Source organism: Dipodomys ordii, unplaced genomic scaffold, assembly GCF_000151885.1.
Source record: "Dipodomys ordii isolate 6190 unplaced genomic scaffold, Dord_2.0 Scaffold33, whole genome shotgun sequence".
Classification (NCBI taxonomy): Eukaryota; Metazoa; Chordata; class Mammalia; order Rodentia; family Heteromyidae; genus Dipodomys; species Dipodomys ordii.
This window is the reverse complement of record NW_012267249.1, coordinates 1,776,722-1,801,950: the sequence shown is the minus strand read 5'-3', so window position 1 is coordinate 1,801,950 and position 25,229 is coordinate 1,776,722. Positions and strand designations below refer to the sequence as shown.

The window sequence follows — 25,229 nt, the reverse complement described above, 5'->3', positions numbered from 1 at the left end:
CTTGAGCTGAAGAGCTGAAGGACAGCGCCCAGGCCCAGAGTTCAAGCCCCACAACCGACAAAAAAAAAAATTATCTTGCCCAATCTTTTAGAAAGCAGGTAATATCTTTATGGTAGAAGAAATTAGTACCTGCATATGATTCTGAAAAGTTTATTATAATTTTTTTAAAAAATCTGTCAAAGCTCACTCTTCTAGACCAAAGAAGCAATTCCTGTCATAATGATGATGGGCTTACAATATATTTCATATTACATAGCATTGCTGTTTAGGCATTTGTGAATACAAGGCCATGATCTAAAGTCTCTAGGACATAGTTAAGATTTTTAATAAACATCAGCAATAAGAAAGTTCAAGAACCAGGCACTGGTGGCTCATACCTATAATCCTAGCTACTTAGGAGACTGAGATCTGAGGATCGTGGTACAAAGCCACCCCGGGCAGGAAAGTCCGTGAGACTCTTATCTCCAATTAACCATCAGAAAACCAGAAGTGGCATTGTGGCTCAAGTGGTAGAGCACTTGCATTGAGCTGAAGAGCTCAGGGACTGCAACAGGCCCAGAGTTCAGGCCCCACGACCAAAAAAAAAAAAAAAAAAGTCCAAGGAAAAACACTTGAAAACATTATTTTGTAACTGTACTCAATTTACCATGTTTAAGTGAGTAATAACTGTAATTCACCTGTAATACAGCTTTCTGCTCTTCTCCACAAGTGCCAAAGATTTCACCACGGTGACTGAAGAGTTCATCCATTGAGTCTTTATGACGAATGATATCAATAGAGAAAGCCTTTGAAAAGTAAACAATAGTTAAGTCAAGAAGTAAATTACAGGGTGTTGGTGGCTCATGCCTATAATCCTAGTTACACAGTAGGCTGAGATCTGAAGTTCACAGTTTGAAGTCAGCCTAGGCAGAAAAGTCCTTAAGCCTCATCTCTAACCAACCAGCAAAAAGCTGGAATGGAGCTCAAGGAGTAGAGTGAGCTCAAGGAGTAGAGTGCTAACCTTGAGCAAAAAAAGCTCAGGGATAGCACCCAGGCCCTGAGCTCAAGCCCCAGGAGACAGACAGACAGATAGACAGACGGACGGACGGACGGACAGACACACACACACACTCACAAAAAAGAGGGGGGAGGGGAGGGAAGTAAAAGGATCCTGAGTCTGCGTTAGTGAAAGGTAAAGCACAAATTTTAATACTTTGCTTATCCAAAATCTTTAATGCTTATCCTTTAACTTACAGAAACATGTTTCTCTCTGAAAATCATTCAGGAAACTGTTACTCTTTCCTGGATCCCTGGACCAAATTACATTTTTCACAAAGCCTTAAAACCCCCCAAAATAAATACATCATCCTTCACAAGAAAAAAACAAAAGCAAACAACAAAATCCCAAACTTTTCTTTACCATACTCACCAACCAAATACATAGAAAAGCTATCTTCAAGACACTATAAGCTATTGATAAATCTACTACTTGAGGACACTTCAGGGGGTGCTCTGGTGTTTCATCCTTACCTTTTGTACCTGAAGCTGAGCTGTGGTCTGGTCCTGTTCAAGGCGAATTGGCCCTAAGGCCATCAGCTTTCGTTTTGTTTCAGCAACCCAAGCTAGTTCTGCATCAGCAGCTTGCTCATACTAAAAAACATAATGAGAAAAAATTAACAAGTTACATACAGCCAAGGTCTCCTTCCTAGAACTGCAATTTATCTAACACAGTAAGGCCTGGATTGTCAGTAATAGTTTATATTTCATAAAATTAAAGCAGAAGAATTTCCTAAAAATCACAAGTCAAGATACAAATTAGAGCTGATCATATTTCCACTCTTTTAAAAGCAGTTCTAGGGGCTGGGAAGGTGGCTCAGTAGTAGAGCGCTTGCCTTGCATGCATGAGGCCCTGGGTTCGATTCCTCAGCACCACATAAGCAAAAAGAAAAAAGCTGGAAGTGACACTGTGGCTCAAGTGGTAGAGTGCTAGCCTTGAGCTGAAGAGCTGAGGGACAGCACCCAGGCCGAGTTCAGGCCCCATGACCTGACTGCCCCCACCAAAAAAAAATAAAAGAATAAAAAAAAAAAAGCAGTTCTAGAATCTAGCAGGTAGGTCTACAGCTAGAAACAACAGAAACTGACATCTTTAAAAAAAATATGCCTTTTATCAGATGTTTTTGTAAAATTGCATTTTCTGCCAACATTTTTCCTACCTCAACACTGAGCAGTTCTGTTTTGTTTTGCCAGTTCTGGGGCCTGGGCAAGTAATAGTTTTAGATGTTTAAACATGAACTTAAAATTGCAATGGACAGATAAGTAAAGTTAACTTTAAGTATTCACTTGTAGCGGAAGAAGTGTAAGACCCCAAAAGAACACCAGATCTTTAAATGGTTATGCAATAATAAAACCCCAAAATATGATCTATATGCATGCTGGTCATGAAGCTCCCTCAATCTTTTATATTGTTGTCAACCTATGCTAATATAGTTTTAGTACTCCTTATCAGAAACAGAAGTGTTTGCAATGTTAGTTTTTTGGATTTTGAAATACTTATAGACCCAACTTTATTGGTTTAGCATTGTTAACCTTGAATATTTGAAATGTTCCAACATTCTGAACTTTTTTTTTGGTCAGTCATGGGGCTTGATCTCTGGGCCTGAGTGCTGTCCCTCAGCTCTTCAGCTCAAGGCTAGCATGCCACCACTTGAGCCATAGCACCACTTCTGGTTTTTTTGGTGGTTTATTGGAGATAAAAGTTTCATGGCTTTCCCAGCCCATGCTGGCTTTGAACCTCAATTCTCAGATCTTATAGCCTCCTGAGTAGCTAGGATTACAGGCATGAGCCTGGGCACTGTCTGTCCCTGAACTTCTATTGCTCAAAGCTAGCACTCTACTACTTGAGCCACAATGCCACTTTTCTGTTTATGTGGTACTGAGGAACTGAACCCAGGGCTTCATGCATGCTAGGCAAGCACTCTACCACTAAGCGATAATCCCAGCCCCTAAATTTTAGATGAAGAGAAAATTAAGTTTCTCCCTAAGCACAATAAGTTGTATATTGAAATATCAGGCCAAGCTTAGAGATAACCCTAAAGATACATTGGGGATACATGGGGGGTGAGGGATGGTCTTGGGAGTCAGAAAAAACTTTTGCATAATTCATAAAGCATTTGCTGCTGGGTACTAGTGGCTCATGCCTGAAATTCTAGCTACTTAGGAGGCTGAGATTTAAAGATCCTAGTTCAAAGCCAGAGCAAGCAGTAACGTCCCCATGAGACTTCTATATCCAATTAACCACTCAGGAAGTTGAGCTGTGGCTCAAAGTGGTAGAGTGCTAGCCTTGAGTAAAAGAGCTCAGGGACAGCACCCATGGTCCTGAGTTCAAGCCTCATAACCAACAACAACAAAAAGCATTTGCTTATCATTATGAATCCAAGGAGTCATGCTATTATGCTTGTAATTCAGCACTCAGTAGGTTGAGGGAATAGGATTTGGAGTTTGAGGCCAGCCTGGGCTATGTAGGGAAACTGTCTTAAAAAAAAAAAAAAAAGAGGAAGAGGGGATATTCAGCTACAGACTAAAGCAGATAACTTTCCTCCAGAAGCAGGAAGGAAAAAAGATCAAGGGAAATATGACACCCATGTTTACTGAGAGAAGTTTCTATTTTGGATGCCTGGTATTTTGGATTGCATATTTGATAGTAATTATAGTTCTTAGTTCCATCCCCTCTTTCATCTAATGTTAAGACAGATGATTATTTCAAACTGAACTTTTTAGGTTCTATCACTACTGGTCAAATCCTTAAGGAAAGACCTCACATTAATTCTGAGTTTTTGTCTATTCAAAGTACCTAAGTATTTTGGGTCAAATCTGAATCCATTCTCACAAACTTCTACCCAATTGTTTTCCATCACTGAAATGTTTGTTGCATCATTATTAATGCTGATTTCATTACTGCTCTTCCTGAGCCTGTATGTATGCAGGTCATAGTACTGTACCTCACAGATCTATCTTCACTGTCCAAAATATTAGGGCTGAGGTATTATAAACATTACCTGTTGTGATCTCTGAATAGCAGCATCAATTTCATCCACTCTTTGTCCAACAGTGTCACTGACCAGTTTATACTGCTCGTTGGCATCAGACACAAGTTTATCCAGCCCTTCTCTGGCTCTCCATGGCACCAGTTCTAGGAGAGCACGGCTCACCTCATTTACTGTGTCCAATACTAGCCTGTGCTCCATGACCTCCTTCTTCAATTCCTAAGGAGGGAAAAAAGTTTTCAGGCCATATCTTGCTAAATAAAGAACATTAGCAGCTGTACTGGGTAGAAAGTGCTTTCTCTTCTACACATCCCAGCAGGGTACCGACCTCCTTCCTTCAGTTTTTTTTTTTCCTTTTTTCAGATTTTTCAATTATTTTGAAGCCTGACTTTCAGGATTAGCTCTTGCTTACTTATAACTTTCTGGAATACCCGAGCCAGACTGTGGGTAAAACAATGAGCCTTTCTTCTTTTCCTTTATCTTAACAGAATTGAAAAGCAATGTTTTAATCATGGGCATTTAAACTAATACCTACACAATATTTCTATGCATCTAGACCTGCACTAGATCCTGCAGGAGAATCAAATATGAAGACTGCAAAGCAGTCTTTAGAGAATGAATCATGAAGATTAATTGTAAAATGCTACACAGCAAGCAAACTTCCTAGGGATATAAGATTTAACTTCTTTCCTCTTTAGGCAACAAGTGTAATACATACACATACACACACACACACACACACACACACACACATATCTTAATGTCAGATTTTGTTGTTTGTTAGTATACAAGGCAGAAGTTTTTGGCTTAGATTTAAAATAAAGGTGATAAAATTCGGGCAAAAATAAAACCTTTTTTTTTTTTCTTTTTACAGTGTGAAATGACAGCTCACCTTCTGTCTTTGCTGAAACTGGGGTATCTGCTCCCCTGTGGGAGATTGTCCTCCACTGGCTGCCAGCTCCTCCTCCACCTCCCTCAGCCACCCAGTCAGTTCCTCATATGTAGACTGGAACTTGGTGGCAAGCTGCCGTGCTTGCTCTAAAGTTCTGAGGGCCTTGGAGCTGGCAACTGTGATGTCTGTGTAGCGGGTCTTTATACCATCTAGTTTCTCTTGGATAAGTAACACCTCTTCACCTATAGAGAAAAGTATATAATTATTAATATTTAAGAGATCTGAGAATGAAGGTGTTCCTCCAATGAATGCCCTATGTGCAAATAGAGCTTAAATTTCATTTCTCCCTGTGATTATGAATTTGCCTATCATCTCCTACTAAGGGTTACATGAGATATAAATCTTCAACTTGATAAAAGAAACCACTTTTGAGTTTAAGGTCTAAGTTGGGCTGCAGGTGTTTCTAGATAGTCCCAGCACTTTGTAGTTACTGCTAGCATTTGACCTACTGATAGGTCAAATAATTATATATGCCCATAATTATATATGAGACAAGTAAGTACAATAGTTTTCAAAAGATTTTGCCTACAAGCACATGGAAATAAAATCAGTGAACACTGACCTTTTATATGAAAGAGAAATGGCTAGTGCTGGCTAGTGCAAGACGCTTATTTCCCTGGATATATAACTGTCTTTGAAACAAAAAAGATTCTAAGAGACCCACTTTTCAAAGTACCTGTAGTTTGTTTTAGAAGAGCCTGACCGTTTTTAATAGCTTGATCTACATTCTTCTTTCTATTAACAATCTCTTCATTTAGAGCCTAAAAGGAAAGAATACTGTTAGTTCCACAACAAAGAAAAGAAGTAAAATCTGTAAAGAACTAATTTAAACAGATAAGTACCAATTTAAAATCATATATTTGATTTTTTTAGCATCTCCTTGATTATCTATTATTCAAAATAAAACAGGATGTCTTTAGGCATACTTTCATTCTAAGAATAGATTTGAGATTAAATTAGGTTTATTAATCTATCAGTACCAAGCCTGAACCTAAAAAAGGTAGAAGTGAAATTCACCAATAATGTCTACATCTAAAAGAGTAACACCTAGTGCAAGTGGCTCATGCCTGTAATCCTAGCTATTTGGAGGCTGAGTTCTGAGGATTGTGGTTCAAAGCTAGCCTACTCAAAAAAGTCAGTAGGACTCTTATCTCCAATTAACCACCAGAACACCGGAAGTGGTGCTGTGGCTCAAGTGGTAGAGCGCTAGCCTTGAGCTGAAGAGCAGAGGGACAGTGCCAGACCCAGAGTCCAAGCCCCATGACTGACAAAAAAAAGAGTAAGACAAAAAATTCAACACAAGTCAATAAAAACACACTGACAAGATTCTGGCAAAAAATTCTCTATATTTGAAGTTTATAAAGCAAAGTAATACTGTGTTACTTTAAAAAATTACTTTGCCTATTTTTACTACACTCAAAGAGATTTCATAAAAATACATTGCAAGCTGGGTACTGGTGATTCAACTCAGTAATCCTAGCTACTCAGGAGACTGAGATCTGAGGATTGTAGTTCAAAACCAGTGTGGACAGAGAAGTTCAACAGACTCATCTCCAATTAACCAGAAAAATAGCTTGGCTGGAGATGTGGTTCATGTGCATAAAGCACCAGCCATGAGCAAAAAATCCAAGTGAATGTACGAGGCTTTGAGTTCAAGCCCTATCCCTAGCTAAAAATAAGGAAAGAAAGGCAGAGCAAGTGGCAAGGTACTTAACTAGCAAGTTTAAAGCCTTGAGTCCAATCTCTAGTACTGATGGAAAACATGGAAATAGGCATATTCTTCTATTAGGAAGACATAGGGTGGGCTGGGAATGTGGCTTAGTGGTAGAGTGCTTGCCTAGCATGTATGAAGCCCTGGGTTCAGTTCCTGAGTACCACATAAACAGAAAAAGCCAGAAGTGGTACTGTGGCTCAAGTGGTAGAATGCTATCCTTCAGCAAAAGAAGCACAAGGACAGTGCCCAGGCCCTGAGTTCAAGCCCCAGGACTAGCCAAAAACAAAACCAAACAAAAAACACATAGGGTAGGTTCCAGTAGTTCATGTCTATAATCCTAATTGGGATTATAGTTCAGGATTAAAGTCCAAGGCTAGACTGAGCAGAAAAGTTGTTAGACTCTATCTACAAAATAATCAGCATAAAAGCAGAGCTGGAGGTGTAGCTTAAATGTAGAATACCAGCTAAGCAAGCAATATTTTAAAAGTTATAACTGCATGATCAAATCGTAGGCACTAGTGAGAGTATTCTCAAATACATTCTCTTCCATAAATCTGCTGAAATGGAATTCTAGTATTCTATTACCTGATGATGTACACCATGATTTGGAGATGAAATGGGACCTGACAATATCTTTTATCACCTTCTAGAATTATTCAGTTCATCAAGCACTAGAATTTTCACCTAAAAAAAGATTAGTACTGCCAGGTGCCTGTGACTCATGCCTATAATCTTAGCTACTCAGGAGGCTGAGATCTGAGGATTGTGGTTAGCCTGGGCAGGAAAATCCATGAGACTCTTATCTCCAATTAACCACCAGAAAACTAGAAGTAGCATTGTGGCTCAAGTGGTAGAGCACTAGCCTTGAGCAGGAAACTCAGAGACAGTGCCCAGGCCCTGAGTTCAAGCCCCAGGATGGACAAAAAAAAAAAAAAAAGGATTAGTATTTAACACCAAATGAACCACTAAACTACATACATACACATAAAATAAGTGTTTGGAATGAAAAAGAAAGAAAATAAAAAAGAAATGAAAAGAAGAGAAATACATCAAAATGACAAAATAACTTAGTAACATAACCAATAAGAATGGAAAACACAAATACCAGGTGGTCAGCATGCTGTTTCTGCAGGACTTCCTGTCTGTAATCCTTTACGAACACTGAACTGAGCTTGTCCTCAACCTCAGCCAGCCAGTTGAGCACCTCCACCTCATCTTCCCCAAACAGTCTAGCATTGCACAATGCTTGTTCAAACAGGGCTGCCTTCCGACAGCACCGGTCTTGAATCTCACTGTATCGAGCCTGCAATGAGTCTAGCTTTTCTGACAATACACCCTGCTCTGCAGGACATGTCAGAGAGGAGAGAGACTGCCCAATATTGACTGCCTGGTGCACATCTGTTGCATGGTTTTCTATTTCTTCCTTCAGAGCCTGGAAATCCAGATGGAAAAAATAAATAGCAGAAATAAAATAAATGAAAGGCAAACATAAAACAATGAATAACAAATGATATTACAAATTAAAAGATTCATCTACTATAGGGTAAAAATAACATAAAATATGGAGTAAAAGCCATTCTATTTCACTGATGGTAGCCTATTAGTCAATTTCTACTTTTACTTCAATGATGTGGGTATTTCAATAGCTGACTCTGTTTTAAATTAAACTTAAAAACAAAACCCAGGTACCAGTGGCTCATGCCTATAATCCTAGCTTTTCAAGAGGCTGAGATCTGCCTATCATGGTTCAAAGCCAGCCCATGCAGGGAAGTCCATGAAACTCATCTCTAATTACCTACCAAAAAGCCAGAAATAGAGCCATGGCTTAAGTGGTAGAGCACTACCCATCAACAAAAGAAGCTCAGGGACAGTGCCCAGCCCTGAATTCAGGCCCCAAGACTGATACAATAAATAAATGAATAAATACCCATAAAATATATCTTCTAGAATGTTGCAGGTGGTTCTTAAGTTCTAGGATTTCTACCATCATTTATATGCTTTGTTAACCACAATTCCCTCCTACCTTGTGTCGAATGATCTGTTGCTGTATTTTGGCAGTCTGAGTGCCAACAGGTTCTGAGTTAGCAAGCTTTTTCTCTGTGACAGATAAGAAGTCAGAAATAGGTTCAGTTGTCTCATGGAATTGTTTGGCCAGGACCAGGATATCTTCCAGCTGTTTTTGCCTACATAAATATATAAAACAAACTGCTTAAGCACAAAGTTACATTATGACTCATACTAGTATCAGATATAATTTAAGTCTTTACTAGGTGTAGTTTAAATACTAGTAGTAAACAGATAATACATTAGAAAGCACTTTGCTGTTGCAAAGGTTTCAAAAGCTGTTACTTTATTCTGATCTGGTTCTAACCATGCTCAGGGAGAGCACCCAAGCTCTGATTTTTACCTCCAAGATCTGACAGAAAATATTACAGAACAGACATAGTTTACCTAATATAGAGTGAGGAGAAGAGTAGAAACTAAGAAACAGATTAGAGTCAAATGCAAGATGTCTTTGAAGGCTGAATTAAAACATTTACATTTCATTTATACTCAACAAGGAGACATTAAATAATGTGAGCAATGATCAAAGGTATACTTGAAAAGAGTTGATCCATCCATAGCCCAAGGATGAGAAAAGGTCAAGTAGTAAGAAAGGGATTAGTTAGGCAGGAACCTCAAATAGCTCAAGTAGGAGCTCCTAAGTCATGAGCTGAGGTAGGGCAGTGAAAATCAGAAAAAAGGATACACAATAAAGACGATCTCTCTAGAAGTTAAAAAGACAGAATTTAGCATCTGGATACATGTGGATATAAAATGGAGGTACCATTTACTGGATGCTAAAGGTATCATTAATAGAAATGGACACTAAAAGGGGAAAAATGGTGCAAAATTAAATTATTTCAATTTTGTTTCTTTTACTATTATAGGCAAATCAGACTTTGTAACTAGATGAGAAATAAGCAAACTAGGGGACCCAAAATGGCAATTGAACAGTAGGGAAACACCACAGCTCTCTCCAACCAAATAGTGCGTTCAAGTACCAAATAGTGAGTTCAAGTTCCAACGCTTGGTTTCCCCAAGAGACCGACAACAGCAAAAAGGTGAACATTCAAAGAAATACAGGATAAAAGATAAAACTTCAGAACCTACATAAAGATGAAAAAGTGTGAAGACCCTTCCCCCACCCCTTGCTGGCAGCTCGGCTCTGTGCCAAGCTGCTAGAGCGGCCTGGCCTGCAGCTGCTGGAAACACCAAAGCCACAGCGGTCAGTAGAACACCAGCACAGAAGACTCCAATGGTGCTGATGCCAGTGCCAGTGCTGGACCCAGACCATGTAAACAGAGAAAACTCAGAGCTCAGAATCTGACTGAAGACCCTTCCCCCACCCCTTGCCAGCGGCGTGGTTCCAAGTGGCCTTGCCTGTGGCCACCAGGGACTCCAGAGCCAGAGGGGTCTGTAGAAAGCCAGCGTAGAAAATGCCTACAGCGCTAGACTTGGACCGTGTAAACAGAGACCGTGAATCTCAGACCCAGAGCCCCCACCACCCAGCCCAGCCCACAAGCATCTCAATGGAATGCAGTGGCCACCAGTGATCACCACCAGCAGAAGTTTGACATGTGTGTCCAGGGTGGGAGAACCAGCAGCCCAGGTCCACAAGACCCTAGCTGAAGGTGGGAACCGAGCTAGCGGGCCTCAGTAGTGGGCCATGGAAGAAGCCCAACATGTGTATCACAGGCTAGGGGTAGGGCAGCTCAGGCCACCAGTACCTGGCTAAAGTTGGGAACTGTGAGCAGGCTCCAGCAACTGGTAGAATACATCCAGCCCATCTGGTTTTGCCAAGAATGCCCCTGGGAGGGAGCATGAACAGTCTAGGCTACCAGTCCTTGGATGAAGTCAGGCACTGCCTGTGGGCTCCAGCAGGTGGTTGAATGAGCCCCACCTGTGTCCCAGGCAGGAGCCAGAGCTGTCTAAACCACCTGTCCCTGACAAGTCAGGAACTGAGTGTTCGCCTCAGCAGAGAATCTAACAAGAGTGAGCCCTATGTGGGTCAGAGTAGCAGCTGGAGGCCAGCCTCTCCCCCAACAGAATGGGGACCAGGAAAAATCTTTCTCAGCCAGCCCAGGGCTGAGAGCAAGCTTCAACAACTGACCCAGGAACCAACCCAGAACCAAGTGTAGACAGCTACCTGCTGACCAAAATAGAGTTTGGGATTCATCTCCAATAACCCCTGAATCCTCATGAGAAAATCACAGTGAAAAATTATAAGATTCATCAACAGCCAAGACAGCAAACCATCCCCCAAAGGCCAGCAGCCACCCAGGGAAGAACTCCAGTGAAAGCAAAAATGAAATAGAAGACATATGTTACATACAAGAGTTGATAGAGGCAATGAATGACTCAAGAATTAAAGCAAGAAATGGACCAGAAAATTAAAGAACAAAGAAATGAATTATCAAAAGAGATCCAGGATTTAAAATAAGAGATGCACTCAAAAATAGATTCAGTATACACCTCTTTAAAAGACAAAATTAATACTTTGAGAACCAACATAGAAATCATAAATGGTGTGGGCTGGGAAGGTGGCTCAGTGGTAGGGTGCTTGCCTTGCATGTATGAGGCCCTGGGTTCAATTCCTCAGCACCACATAAGCAGAAAAAAACAGAAGTGGCACTGTGGCTCAAGTGGTGGAACGCTAGCCTTGAGCTGAATAGCTGAAGGACAGCGCCCAGGCCCAGAGTTCAGGCCCCACAACCAAAAAAAAAAAAAAAAAGAAATCATAAATGGTTCAATTTCCTCCATGCAAACCACAATGGAAGCCATAGTTAATAGAATGAATGAAATAGAAAATAGAATATCAAGTACTGAAGACAAAATGCAGCAACTGGGAAAAAAAAGTCAGATATGGAAAAAAATCCACTCAAAATATGCCAAAGGGAAGTCCAAGAATAAGCAGACAGTGCCAAGAAATTTAACCTTCATATAATTGGGATTGACGAAGGTGAGGAATATCAGAACAGAGGGATGCAACACTTTAATAAGTATCGCCAAATTTCTCCAATCTTAAGCCGGGCACTAGTGGCTCACACCTGTAATCCTAGCTACTCAGGAGGCTGAGATCTGAGGATCATGGTTCAAAGCCAGCAATGGCAGGAAAAGTCAGTGAGACTCTTATTTCCAATAAACTACTCAGAAAACTGGAAGTGGCACAGTGGCTTAAGTGGTAGAGCACTAGTCTTGAGCTGAAGAGCTGAGGGACAGTGTTCAGGTCCAGAGTTCAAGCCCCATGACCGACAAAAAAGAAAAGAAAAGAAAATCTTACCTACATAAGTGTAAGTAAACAGGATCCCAGGAGGAACACTTCTAGGCACATCATAGTAAAAATGCTAGATCTGAACAATAAAGAAATGACCTTGCATGCAGCAAAAAGAAAGGAGCTATACTACAGGAAAAAATCAGAATCACTGCAGATCTCTCCATTCAGACACTGTATGCAAGGAAAGCCTGGGAAAGTACCATTTGAGCCCTGAGACCCAATAACTGCCAACCCAGACTGGTATATCCAGCAAAGCTAGCATTTACATTTGATGAAGAAACTAAATTTTTTAATAGTGAAGAAAAACTAAATGAATTAATAAAAAAAATAGACTAGCAGTACAAAGAATACTAAGAGGGGGAACACAATTTGAAGAAAACAAGATCAGGGATCCATATCAGACAGACATCACTAGAAGACCATCTTAGTAATCACAGGAGGAAAGGAAAGAAGAAAAACTTAGGAAAGCAGGAAAATGATAGGAAACACAATGTACTTTTCTAATAACTATAAATATTAATGGAGAGCTGGGAAAGTGGCTCAGTGGTAGAGCGCTTGCCTTGCATGCCTGAGACCCTGGGTTTGATTCTCAGCACCACATAAGCAAAAAGAAAAAAGCCGGAAGTGGTGCTGTGGCCCAGTGGTAGAGTGCTAGCCTTGAGCTGAAGAACTGAGGAACAGTGCCCAAGCCCAGAGTTCAGGCCCCACGACCGGACCCCCCCCCAAAAAATAAAGTAAAATAAAATAAATATTAATGGACTCAATTCACCAATCAAAAAATGAACTGCAGATTGGATCAGAAAACAAGATCCAGGAGGAGGCTGCAATGCTTGATAAGAAATGTATTCATTATCTTGCCCATGTAATTGTAACCCCTCTGTACAGTATGTTCACAAAAAAAAAAAGAAAAAAAAAAGAAAACAAGATTCATCCATTTGTTGTCTTCAAGAGACCCATCTCATAGCCAAATATACAAACTGAAAGTGAAGGGATGGAGGAAGATCTACCATGCAAATGCTTCCAGCAAGAAGGCAGAAGTTGCTGGGTGCTGGAAGCTCACACCTGGAATCCTAGCTACTTAGGAGGCTGAGATCTGAGGATCATGGTTCAAAGCCAGCCCAAGCAGGAAACTCTGTAAAACTCTATCTCCAATAAACCATCAGAAAATGGGAAGTGGCACTGTAGCTCAAGTGGTAGAGTGCTAGCCTTGTGCTGAAGAGCTGAGGGGACAGTGCTCAGGCCCAGAGTTCAAGCCCCATGACTGACCAAAAAAAAAAGAAGAAGGCGGCAGGAGTTGCCATCCTGATATCTGAAAAAATAAACTTTGCATTAAAATCAATACAAAAAGACCAAAAACGACATTATATATTAATACAGGGAACAATCCAAGAAGAGGATATCACCATTATCAATTTTTATTCTCCAAACATTGGTGCACCCAAATACATTAGGCAAATACTCTCAGATATACAAGAAAAAAATAGATCCAAATACAATAATACTAGGAGACTTTTTATTTTTGCGTCCGGTCATGGGGCCTGAAGTCTGGGCCTGGGTGCTGTCCCTCAGCTCTTCAGCTCAAGGCTAGCACTCTACCACTTGAGCCACAGCGCCACTTCCGGTTTTTTTCTTTTTGCTTATGTGGTGCTGAGGAATCGAACCCAGGGCCTCAGGCATGCTAGGCAAGCACTCTACCGCTGAGCCACCTTCCCAGCTCCAATACTAAGAGACTTTCATACTCTACTCTCACCAAAGGACTGGTCTACCTGTCCTATCTATCCTCCGAATTGAATGATGCTATATCTCAAGTGGACTTAATTGACATCTACAGAGTTTTCCACCCAACAACAACCCAGTATACATTTTTCTCAGCAGCTCATGGAAGTTTCTCCAAAATAGATCATATCATAGTTCATACAAAGAATTTAAGTAAATACAGGAGTACTGACATAATCCCTTGTATTCTAATCGACCATAGTGGAATCAACCTAGTTCTCAATAACAAAGCATACCGTAGAGGAAATTGAATAGCATACTTCTGAGCAATACCTGGGTCACAGAAGAAATTAAAAAGTTCCTACAATTTAGTGAAAATGAATACACATCACAAAGAAATCTGTGGGACATGGCAAAATCAGGCCTGAGGGACAAACTTATTGCTCTCAGTGCACACATCAAAAAAACAGAGACAGACCAAGTAGTAAATAATACAACTAAAACTGCTAGAAAAGCAAGAAAAAGCTGAACCCAAAGTTACTAGATGGAGTGAGATAACCAAAAGAGCTTAAACGAACAAGACAGAGACTAAGAAAACTATAAATAATGTTAATAAAACAAAAAGCTGTTTTTTAACAAATCAATAAAATTGATGGACCTCTGGCAAGATTAACTAAAAAAAGAGAGGAGACCCAAATCAGTAAGATCAGGGATACCACAGGAAAAATTACAACAAACATCCAAGACATCCAAACAATTATAAAGAACTACTTCCAGAATCTATACTCACTAAGGAAGGAAAACCTAGCAGAAATGGATGAATTTTTAGAGAAATACAAACTGCCCAAACTGAACCAAGAAAAAATAAATCAATTAAATAAGCCAATAACTTACAATGAGATAGAGGAAGCAATCAGAAGTCTTCTAACAAGGACCAGATGGATTCACTACGGAATTTTATAAAACCTTTAAAGAGGAACTAATACCCATTCTTCTCAAGCTCTTCGGAGAAACAGAAACAGTGAGCAGTCCCAAACTCATTCTATGAAGCCAATATCACACTCATCCCCAAATCAGGCAAAGAAAGAGAAAAAAGAGAACTACAAAAAAAGAGAACTATAGACCAATCTCTTTGATGAATATAGATACAAAGCTCAATAAAATTTTAGTCAACAAAATCCAGAAACATAAAAAAAATCATACATTATGACCAAGTAGATTTCATCCCAGAGATGCAGGGATGGTTTAACATACATAAATCAATAAATGTAATCCATCACATCAACAGATCCAAGATCAAGAACCACATGGTGGGTGTGGAAAAGGTTTTTGATAAAATACAATATCCGTTCATGTTAAAAGCTCTGGAGAAAACAGGAATAGAAGAAATGATCCTTAAAACAATAAAAGCCATATATGACAGATCAATAGCCAATATTATACTAAACTGGGAAAAACTACAACCAATTCTCCTAAAATCAGGAACAAGGCAAGGGTGCCCTCTCTCCACTTCTCTTCAATACAGTTAGTTCTTAGCCAGAGCAATAAGGCAAGAAAAGAACATTAAAGGGATCCGGATAGCTAAGGAAGAAATTAAACTATCCTATTTGCAGATGACATGATATTATACTTTAATGATCCCCAAAACTCCACTCATAAACTCCTAGAGCTTATAAACCACTTCAGCAAAGTAGCAGGATACAATATTAACCCACAAAAATCAGTTGCCTTTTTGCACACCAACAATGTACAATCAGAAGGGAAATCAATCAAGTAAACAACGCCATTTACAACCTCAAAAAAAATATTTAGGAATTAACCAAAACAAAGATCTCAAGGACCTATTTAGTGAAAACTATAAAAGCCCAAACAAGTGGTGCTGTGGCTCAAGCGGCAGAGCGCTCGCCTTGAGCTGAAGAGACAAGGACAGTGCCCAAGCCCAGAGTTCAAGCCCCACGACAAAAAAAAAAAAAACCAGAAAAAACAAAACCTTAAGGGGGCTGGGAAGGTGGCTCAGTGGTAGAGCGCTCACCTTGCATACATGAGGCCCTGGGTTCGATTCCTCAGCACCACATAAACAGAAAAAAAAGCCGGAAGTGGCATTGTGGCTCAAGTGGTAGAGTGCTAGCCTTGAGCTGAAGAGCTGAGGGACAGCGCCCAGGCCCAGAGTTCAGGCCCAGGACCGGACCACCCCCCGCCCCCCCAAAAAAAGCCCAAAGAAAGAAATCATAGAGGACACCAAGATATGGAAAGAGCTTCCATGTTCTTAGATAGGCAGAATTAATATAGTGAAAATGACCATACTGCCAAAAATGATACACAAATTCAATGCAATTCCCATAAAAATTCCAATGACATTCTTTACTGAAATAGAGAAAACAATCCAAAATGTATACCGAACAACAAAAGACCTAGAATAGCCAAAGAAATTCTAGGCAAAAGAAACAACGTGGGAGAGATCAAGATACCATAATCCAAGCTCTAGTATAGACAAAGACAGCTTGGTATTGGCATAAAAACAGACCTGAAGACCAATAGAACAGATTAGAAGATCCAGTAATAAAATCACATACCTATAGTCAGCTGATATTTGGCAAAGGAGCCAAAGACACACAGTGGCAGAAGCAAAGCCTCTTCAACTACTGGTGCTGGGAAAACTGGGAAGCCACATGCAGAAAACTAAAAGTGGACCCCAGCCTGTCACCATGCACTAACATCAACTCAAAATGGATTAAAGACCTTAACATCAAACCTGAAACTCTGAAACTACTGCAGGACAGAGTAGGAGAGACACTTGAACTTATAGGCACAGGCAGAAACTTCCTAAACACAGTCCCAGGGTCACAACAAATTAGAGAGAGGCTCAACAAATGGAACTACCTCAAAATAAAGTTTCTGCACAGCTAAAGACATAGCTACCAAACTAGAAAGACAGCCAACTAATTGGGAAAATATTTACCAGCAACATATCAGACAAATGCCTACTATCTATCATACACAGGAAATTCAAGAAACTGATCCCTCGCATATCTAACAAACCAATAATTAAATGGGCAAGGGAGCTAAAGAGAGACTTCTCAGAAGAGATAAAAATGGCAAAGAAACACATGAGGAAATGTACATCATCCCTGGCTGTAAAGGAAATATAAACAAAAAACAACCCTGAGATACCACCTTACCCTAGTCAGAATGGCCCACATCCTAAATTCAGCCAATGACAAATGCTGGTGGGGATGTGGAGAAATGAACTCTATTGCATTGCTGGTGGGAATGTACACTAATACAACCACTTTGGAAAACAGTCTGGAGGTACCTCAGAAAGCTAAATATAGACCTCCCCTAAGACCTAGCCATACCACACCACTACCCTGAGCAACAGGAACCATGATACAAGGACACATGCACCTCCATGTTCACAATAACCAAGATATGGAAACAACCCAGATGCCCTACTATAGATGAATGGATCCAAAAACTATGCTACCTTTACACAATGGAATATTATGCAGTCATTAGAAAGGACAAAATAACAGCATTCACAGGGAAATGGATGGAACTAGAACAAATAATTTTGAGTGAGGTGAGCCAAGAATAGAGAGACAAATGGCACATGGTCTCCCTGATATGTGGATGTTAAATCCAAAATGCAAGGAGATATGACAAAGTAAACAGGACTCAAGAAACAAAGGACCTCCACTCAATTCATTGTATCATTTCTAAATGACTCCATGTTCTTGACTACACACACACACACACACACACACACACACACACACATGCACATCTGAGGAAAGCTAGGAGGAAAGCACAAAATCAGAGTGAAACAGGAAAATATATAACAGACTGGCCCATAAGCTGCATTGGACTTAGATGAAAATGAACTACATAACTCAAGGGCAGTGATGGAAGGGAGGGAATGAGAGGGAAAGAAGGAACAGCTTATATTAAGCAAAAGGAGAGTAATGTACGTATCACCCAGGGTGGAAGAAAAAAGTTGTATTGTCAAAGCTCATAGAATTCACAAACATTATAGACCATGATAATGACAATTTGCCTTGTGAAGGTTAAAATGTGTTTGTGAGTTTAAGTATCATCACTATCTCACAATAGTGTGAAATTTGTGAAATTTATGTAATCAGTTAATCTCAATAAAAAATTACATAAAAAAGAAATAAGCAAACTATGGGCAGGTGGAAGTAAAGTGATAAGAGATTAGGTAGTCATTTGAAGATTGTCACTGACTACCTAGAGACTTAAAGGATAAATAAACAATCAACTGTACTACTTGGACTTATTTCTGATGAGGGGCTATTTATTTTATGTATTTTTTTTGTTGTTTTTGGTCATGGGGCTTGAACTCTGGGCCTGGATGCTGTCCCTCAGCTCTTTAGCTCAAGGTGAGCACTATACCCACTTGAACCACAGGGCCACTCCAGTTTTCTGGTGGTTAATAGATAAGAGTATCACGGACTTCCTTGTCTGGGCTGACTTTGAACCATGATCCTCAGATCTCAGCCTCCTAAGTAGCTAGGATTATATGCGCCCTGCTTGGCATTTATTTTTAAAAATTAAGGACAGTGTAAGATTAAAAGCAGAGACATCCATGTGACTTGTGACATGAAGGTAAAAAACATCTAATACCAAGGTATGCTAAAAGAGTAGCATAATAAGTTTTAATTCCAAGTAACAAAAGTATTATTTATAAATATCAAAAACTCTGGTTGGTGCTGGGCACTGTTGGTGTATACCTAGAATACTAACTACTACCTAGAATACTAACTACTAAGGAGGCTAAGATCTGAGGATCATGGTTTGAAGACTGCCAGAACAGAAATGTCTTGAGACTCTATGTCCAATTAATCAGAAAGACAGGGAAAGAAAAACAAAACAAAACAAAACAAAAAAACAACAACTAAAACTGAACTGGAGGCATAGCTCAAGTAGTAGAGTACCAGCAATGAACAAAAAAGCTTAGTTAGGGTTCAAGGCCCTAAACTCAAGCCCCAGTACACACAAACCCACACCTATATGCACCCCCCCCCCACACACAAATAATTCTATTGCCTGGTACTCACAATCCTAGCTACTCAGAAGGCTGAGATCTGAGGATAGAGCTCAATGCTAGCCTAGGCAGGAAAGCTATCAAAAAAGCCAGAAACAGAGCTGTGACCAAATAGTAGAACATTAGACTTGAGCAAAAAAAAAAAGCTTGGGATGGCACCTAAGCCCCAAGTTCTAGCCCCAGGACTTTTACCAAAACCAAAAACCAAAACCAGCTGGGCACTGGTAGCTCACACCTGAGATCTGAGGATCGTGGTTTGAAGCCGGCCTGGGTAGAAAAGTCCCCATGAAGAGACTTATCTACATTAACCACTCAAAAACTGGAAGTGGTGCTGTGGCTCAAGTGGTGGAGCAATAGCCTTGAGCACAAAGAGGCTCAGAGACAGCACCCAGGCCCTGAGTTCAAAGCCTCACAACCACCAACCAACCAATCACACCCACACCCCCACACAGACACAACCCCAAAACCAACAAAACGAACAAACTACTACCACCACCAACAAACCCAACTGTGGTTGGCTTATAGGAACCTAAATCTGTTTGGAATTGCAATTGTACTACAATAGAACAAACTACACAGATCAGTGAGTCTTCCAGTTCTTTGAAATTTGAATAGCAGAAGCTCATTTCCAGAGTGATTCTTGTTATAAAGAACATGTCTAAAAACTTATTACTCTTTAAATAAAAGCCATCAAACACCTTCCAAAGCAGTACATGAATCATTAAGGAGCTTTAAAAGTGCTCAGGAATATGAAAACATAGGACAAAACAAACTTCTGACCCATTCATCAAAACCCCTCCGGTTTTACCTGGCTGCTGCCTTGCTGAGTAGTTCAGTCCATCGACTTTCAAGACTCTCCAACTGCCCAGTGATTTTCTCTCTATCAGCCAGTTCGGCTGACTGAGCTATTCTACCTCCTTCAGCTTGAAGCATGTCTACTGTGGCCTTTCGATCATCTAGTAGCCTCTGGAGCAACTACAGTGTTTTTAAAGAGAATGGAAAGTAACAACATAGGGTTATTTTCAAATCTGAAATAGGAGGAAAAAAATTAAAGCAATCCATAATCCTTCCCACCAAATTCTAGGCTTAATTTAATAATGTGTTTTTGTCCATCCTTCAGACAGAAGCCTGAGAACACAGTTCCAACCACCTCTCACAAAGTTTTTACACTTAAGTTTTTAAACAGTGCTTGTGATTGCTGTTATATAAAAACAGATTTCTTTTGTTTGCAAAAGAAAAAGAGAGCATTGAAAAATCAGTATAGGGCTAGGCATGGTAGTTCATGCTTCTCATCACAGCTTCTTAGGAGGCAGAGATGGAGAAGATCAGTTTTGAAGCCAGTTGGGGCTAAAAGTAAGACTTTGTCTCAATGAGTAAGTCAGCCACATTGGCATACTCCTGGGATCCCTGCTATGTGAGATAATAGGATAGCAGACTGGGGTTGGCCCTGGGCAACCTGAGGTTTGGGAGGCTTGGGGTTCAAGACCAGCCTGGGCATACATGAGAGACCCCCTTTTCAACCTACAGCTGAGCACAGTGGTGTACACTGATTATCTCAGTTATGACAGGAAGCCTAGAACAGGTGCATTGGAATCTACTCTCAAAAATAAACAAGAGTTGGGAAAACATGGGTGAAGATGTGGCTCAGTAAAGTCTGCCTAGCAAATGTGATGCATGCACATATTCCATAAGTATGGTTAAAAATACCTTGGCCTGACTGAGGTAATCATTTGATAATGCATATAAATATTAAAACATTGCCTTAAATATGGACAACTTTTGTCATATGCCTCAATGAAGCTGGAAAAATGAAATTTCTTTTAGGATCAACATTTTTAGATAGAAACATTGACACAGGAATTAAACAAAAATATACATAGAAACTTTTACATTCTATACAACAATATTTAGAATATTGCTGATGGTAAAACACTAGAAAGCTTTTAACATTAAGCTGTGGATGAGACTTCGAAATAGCTCAGTCTAGTTTAGTCTAATATACACCATAGTAAGCTAGTAAATTAAATAGTAAGCTAGTAAAATCAATTTCCACCTTCCCCTTTTCTCTCAGTGATACAGGGTCTCACTATGTACCCTTTCCTGGCCTTGAACTCAACCCTCCTTCCTCAACTTCCTGAATGTTGGACACACTCATGATTACAGGCATGCATCAACATGTCTGGCTCAATTTCTACTTTTCAAGAGAACATAAAGTAGGTAAAGATTTTTCTGACTTGCTCTTTAAACTATAAGCAAATGTATCATTTGCCACTCCGTACAGTTGTTTCAGTTCACTGTCCCCGCATTCTTACCTTCTGTTCTTGGATCTGTGCTTTTACCACTTTGTACTCAGCAGATGGAGGTTTCTGATTGGCTATGAGCTCCTCAGTATCTGCCAACCAACTGAGCAATGGCTCTAAGGCATCTTGAAACTTCCCACAATGCAGCAAAGCCTCCTGTAGTTGGGCAATTCTTTGTGCAACCTGTGTCATCAAAGGGAAGCTTATTGTGAGAAAAGAGGTTTTAAATTACTGACCCCCTTTAAAACTACAGATTGCAAGCACTAAGTTTTTATTACATTCAGGTTCTAGAGAAACTTCAGATTTAGAAACTTTATTTTTTATTTTTTTTGGGTCTGGTTGTGGGGCTTGAACTCTGAGCCTGGGCGCTGTCCCTCAGCTCTTCAGCTCAAGGCTAGCGCTCTACCACTTGAGCCACAGCACCACTACCAGCTTTTTTTTTTGCTTATGTGGGGCTGAGGTATCGAACCCAGGGCCTCATGCATGCAAGGCAAGCACTCTACCACTGAGCCACCTTCCCAGCCCTAGATTTAGAAACTTTAGATTCAATGCCTTCTGGTCCCAGCACTCTTGTTACCTGCTTGTCACTTACCTTTTTATTCAGTGTGTTCCATCGAGCATTGATCTCATCCATGTCATGTTCTAAACCCTGCACATCACAGTTTTTTCCTGCACTCTGAATTAATCCCTGGCCAAGTCCATTCACCTGCTGCAATTTCATCTGAAGAGGATCCACTTGTTCTTTCTGAAACATCTGAATAATTGCAAACCAAGATTTAACCATACACATTTATGACTTAATGAAGGATGACAAAGAATTGAAGAGAACAAGATAAGATACCTGAATGGTAAAGAATAAAAGGAACACATGGTTTCATATTTCAATACATCCTTCTATGGACATGTAATTAAAGACAATTATGGCATGGCTGACGTATCTTGACACATGACTCACTTAAAAAAATCAGTTGCTGGATGGGTGTCAGTAGCTAGTGCCTGTAATCCTAGCTACTCAGGAGGCTGAGATCTGAGGATCACGGTTCAAAGCCAGTCTGGACAAAAAAATCCCGATGAAACTCTTACCTCCAATTAACCGCTCAAAAAAACCAGAAATGGAGTTATGGCTTTAAGTGGTAGAGGCCTAGCGTTGGGCAAAAGAGCTCAGGGAAAGCACCCAGGCCTTGAGTTCAAGTCCCATGACTCAGTAAATAAATAAATAAAAATCAGATGCTTGGGAGGGGTTTGAACTCAGGGCCTGGACACTGTCTCTGATCTTTTTTGCTCAGGGCTAGTGCTCTACCACTTGAACTGCACATCCATTTCTCACTTTTTTAGTGGTTAATTGGAGATAAGAGTCTCAGGGTTTTTTCCTGCCCAATCTGGCTGCAAACTACAATTCTCAGATCTTAGCCTTCTGAGTTGACAGGGTTATAGACATAAGCCACTGGCACCTGGCTAATGATTAGTTTTTAATGCAAAAAGCTATAAAGAATAGTGAATCATCAGTCTCAAAATATGAGAAAGGGCAATATATATGAATCCAAAAAGGGAAGAATAATACCAAATAATGAATATTTAAAGATACTTTCAAAAGTAACATTGATTGATCACTGATAATTGGCATTGTACTTCTCTGACTAGGATGAATATAACTCAATCAAACATATTAATAGTATGAAAACAACAGCTTCACAGATTAATTCTCTGATGGACATTTAACTTCATTCCATTTCAGGGCCACACAGGGATCACACACAACTAATGATCTTGAAATAGTACATTGCTGATTACAATAAGTAAAGACCTAGAAATGTCCTTAACAATCAATCTCACACATATGCTAAGACAGATATATAAAATAATTTTAAAAAGATACTGTGTACCATGTTCATCATGAAACAATAGAGTTTTGGAACAGTGAACAATGTAATAACCAACTGCATATTGTTCTCTATTATAATTACAACTTAAAACATTTCTAAAAGGAAACAAAGTCAGAAGAAAATGATACTTATCACACTACCAGTCTAAAAGTAAAGAATGAAATAAATACATGTCCTGAAGGTCAGAATTCTCTCAATTACTCTGAGATGAAACTGGCATTGGGCACCAGTGGCTCCCACCTTTAATCCTAGCTACTCAGGAGGCTGAGATCTGAGGATTGCATTTCAAAGCCATCTTGGGCAAGAAAGTCCATGAGACTCTTATCTCCAATAAACCATCAGAAAACTAGAAATGGCCTTGTGGCTCAAGTGGTAGAGCGCTTGTCTAGAGCTGAAGAGCTGAGAGCCCCGAGTTCAAGCCCCATGACGAGAAAAAAAAAAAAAAAAACCAAAAAGATGAAACTGGTCATATTCTACCAGCCAGGATATACTTCCATTCTCATTTTCTTCCATTTAAAGTTCCCTCAAAATCAGTGACACAGGTTGAGTCAATTAAGGCTAAACAATAACAGAAAAGAGGTCAAAAATAAATATAAAAGAAAATTCTAAATTTGGGTAAGATTAATTTCAGTCTATATGGGACCACAGACCATACTGGGATTAAGAATGTCTATGGGTTGAGCAAGGTGTTGATGGCACATGCTTGTAATACTAGCTATTCAGGAGGCTGAGATCTAAGGATCGCTATTCAAAGCTGACTCAGGCAGGAAAGTGCATGAGACTCTTACTTCCAATTAACTATCAAAAAGATGGAAATGAAGCTATGACTCAAAGTTGTAGAGCACTAGCCTTGATCAGTGCCCATCAGAAGGATCAGCACACACACACAAAAATAGAATCTATGGTTGGGTGAGTAAGTAGAGAAGGAAAATCCCAGTAAAGACTGGAAAGGGAAGTTACAAAGGTAATTACCGGTGACCTTTACTTTGTACTATAATTTGATTATGCCGCGTTTTGTTTGGTAACATTACAAAGTAGAGTTCAGCTAAAATTATTTGTTTCTCCAATAACATGGATCCCAGAAAAAAAAAAGTGCCATAACTCTATTTTGTAACATTAAAGATACTATATTAAAGCCTGGAATAGTGGCTCATGCCTGTAATCTTAAACTACATGGGAAACAGAGCTCTGGGGATTGAAGTTAAAAGGAAAAAGGAGTTAAAAAGTTTGGGCATAGGGGCAGGGAAGGTGGCTCAGTGGTAGAGTGCTTGCCTTGCATGCCTGAGGCCCTGGGTTCGATTCCCAGCACCACCTAAGCAAAAAGAAAAAAGCTGAAAGTGGCGCTGTGGCTCCAGTGGTAGAGCGCTAGCCTTGAGCTGAAGAGCTGAGGGACAGCGCCCAGGCCCAGAGTTCAGGCCCCACGACCGGAACCATAAAAAAAAAAAAAAAGTTTGGGCATAGTATACACCTGTCCTAAGCTACAGCAGAACAATGTTTGTATGCAATAGCATATGCTTGTTATCCTAACAACACAAATAAAAGGCTCATAGTCCAGGCCAACCCAGACATATCAAGATACTACCTTGAAAATTATCAATACTAGCCAAGTGCTGGTTGCTTATGCCTGTAATCCTAGCTACTAAGAAGGCACCTTGAGGATGGCTTGAAACCAGCCCTGCAGAAGTTTTGTGAGACTCAATCTCCCAATTAACAAAATCCAAGACTGGAGGTGTGGCTCAAGTGGTGGAAAGCTGAGTGTAAGTGTAAAGCTCTAGGCTCAAGCCCCATGATTTTAGAAGAAAAAAAATTCCCTGAAGAAAAATCTGTAGAAAGGGAAAGGCTCTGAAATTTAAAGGTGTTCTGGTGTGATAAAAATGATGACTGGTGATGGGAGGTGGCAAGAGTTTGAAAGGCAAAGAACCAATTACACATAGAAAAGATGTTAAGTCCACACAAGAAGAGCCCCTTTTGCCCAGTAATCAAACCTGTCTTATACTACAGCTGGCAATAAAAAAATCTATTTGCTACTTATAGGTAAGTTTAAATAAACTTTAATAAATAAAAAATTACATTCCTGGGCTGGGAAGGTGGCTCAGTGGTAGAGCGCTTGCCTTGCATGCCTGAGGCCCTGGGTTCGATTCCTCAGCACCACCTAAGCAAAATGAAAAAAGCCGGAAGTGGCGCTGTGGCTCAAGTGGTAGAGTGCTAGCCTTGAGCTGAAGAGCTGAGGGACAGCGCCCAGGCCCAGAGTTCAGGCCCCATG

The 25,229-nt window shown here is 40.1% G+C and overlaps 1 protein-coding gene across 5 annotated transcripts in view; it reads right to left on the bottom strand.

Moving 5' to 3' along the window:
* The window catches only part of Macf1 (microtubule-actin crosslinking factor 1), a 167,687-nt gene that overhangs the window by 49,075 nt on the left and 93,383 nt on the right, over positions 1-25,229 (bottom strand). For all 5 annotated transcript variants that reach the window (XM_013016840.1, XM_013016845.1, XM_013016842.1 and 2 more), the window contains 10 exons: positions 21,676-21,837; positions 21,096-21,266; positions 19,592-19,758; positions 8,712-8,871; positions 7,794-8,120; positions 5,651-5,735; positions 4,915-5,156; positions 4,035-4,241; positions 1,510-1,629; positions 678-785 (listed from right to left, as the gene is read on the bottom strand). In XM_013016840.1, the coding sequence (XP_012872294.1) occupies positions 678-785; positions 1,510-1,629; positions 4,035-4,241; positions 4,915-5,156; positions 5,651-5,735; positions 7,794-8,120; positions 8,712-8,871; positions 19,592-19,758; positions 21,096-21,266; positions 21,676-21,837 (1,749 nt within the window). The remainder of the gene's footprint in view (positions 1-677; positions 786-1,509; positions 1,630-4,034; positions 4,242-4,914; positions 5,157-5,650; positions 5,736-7,793; positions 8,121-8,711; positions 8,872-19,591; positions 19,759-21,095; positions 21,267-21,675; positions 21,838-25,229) is intronic.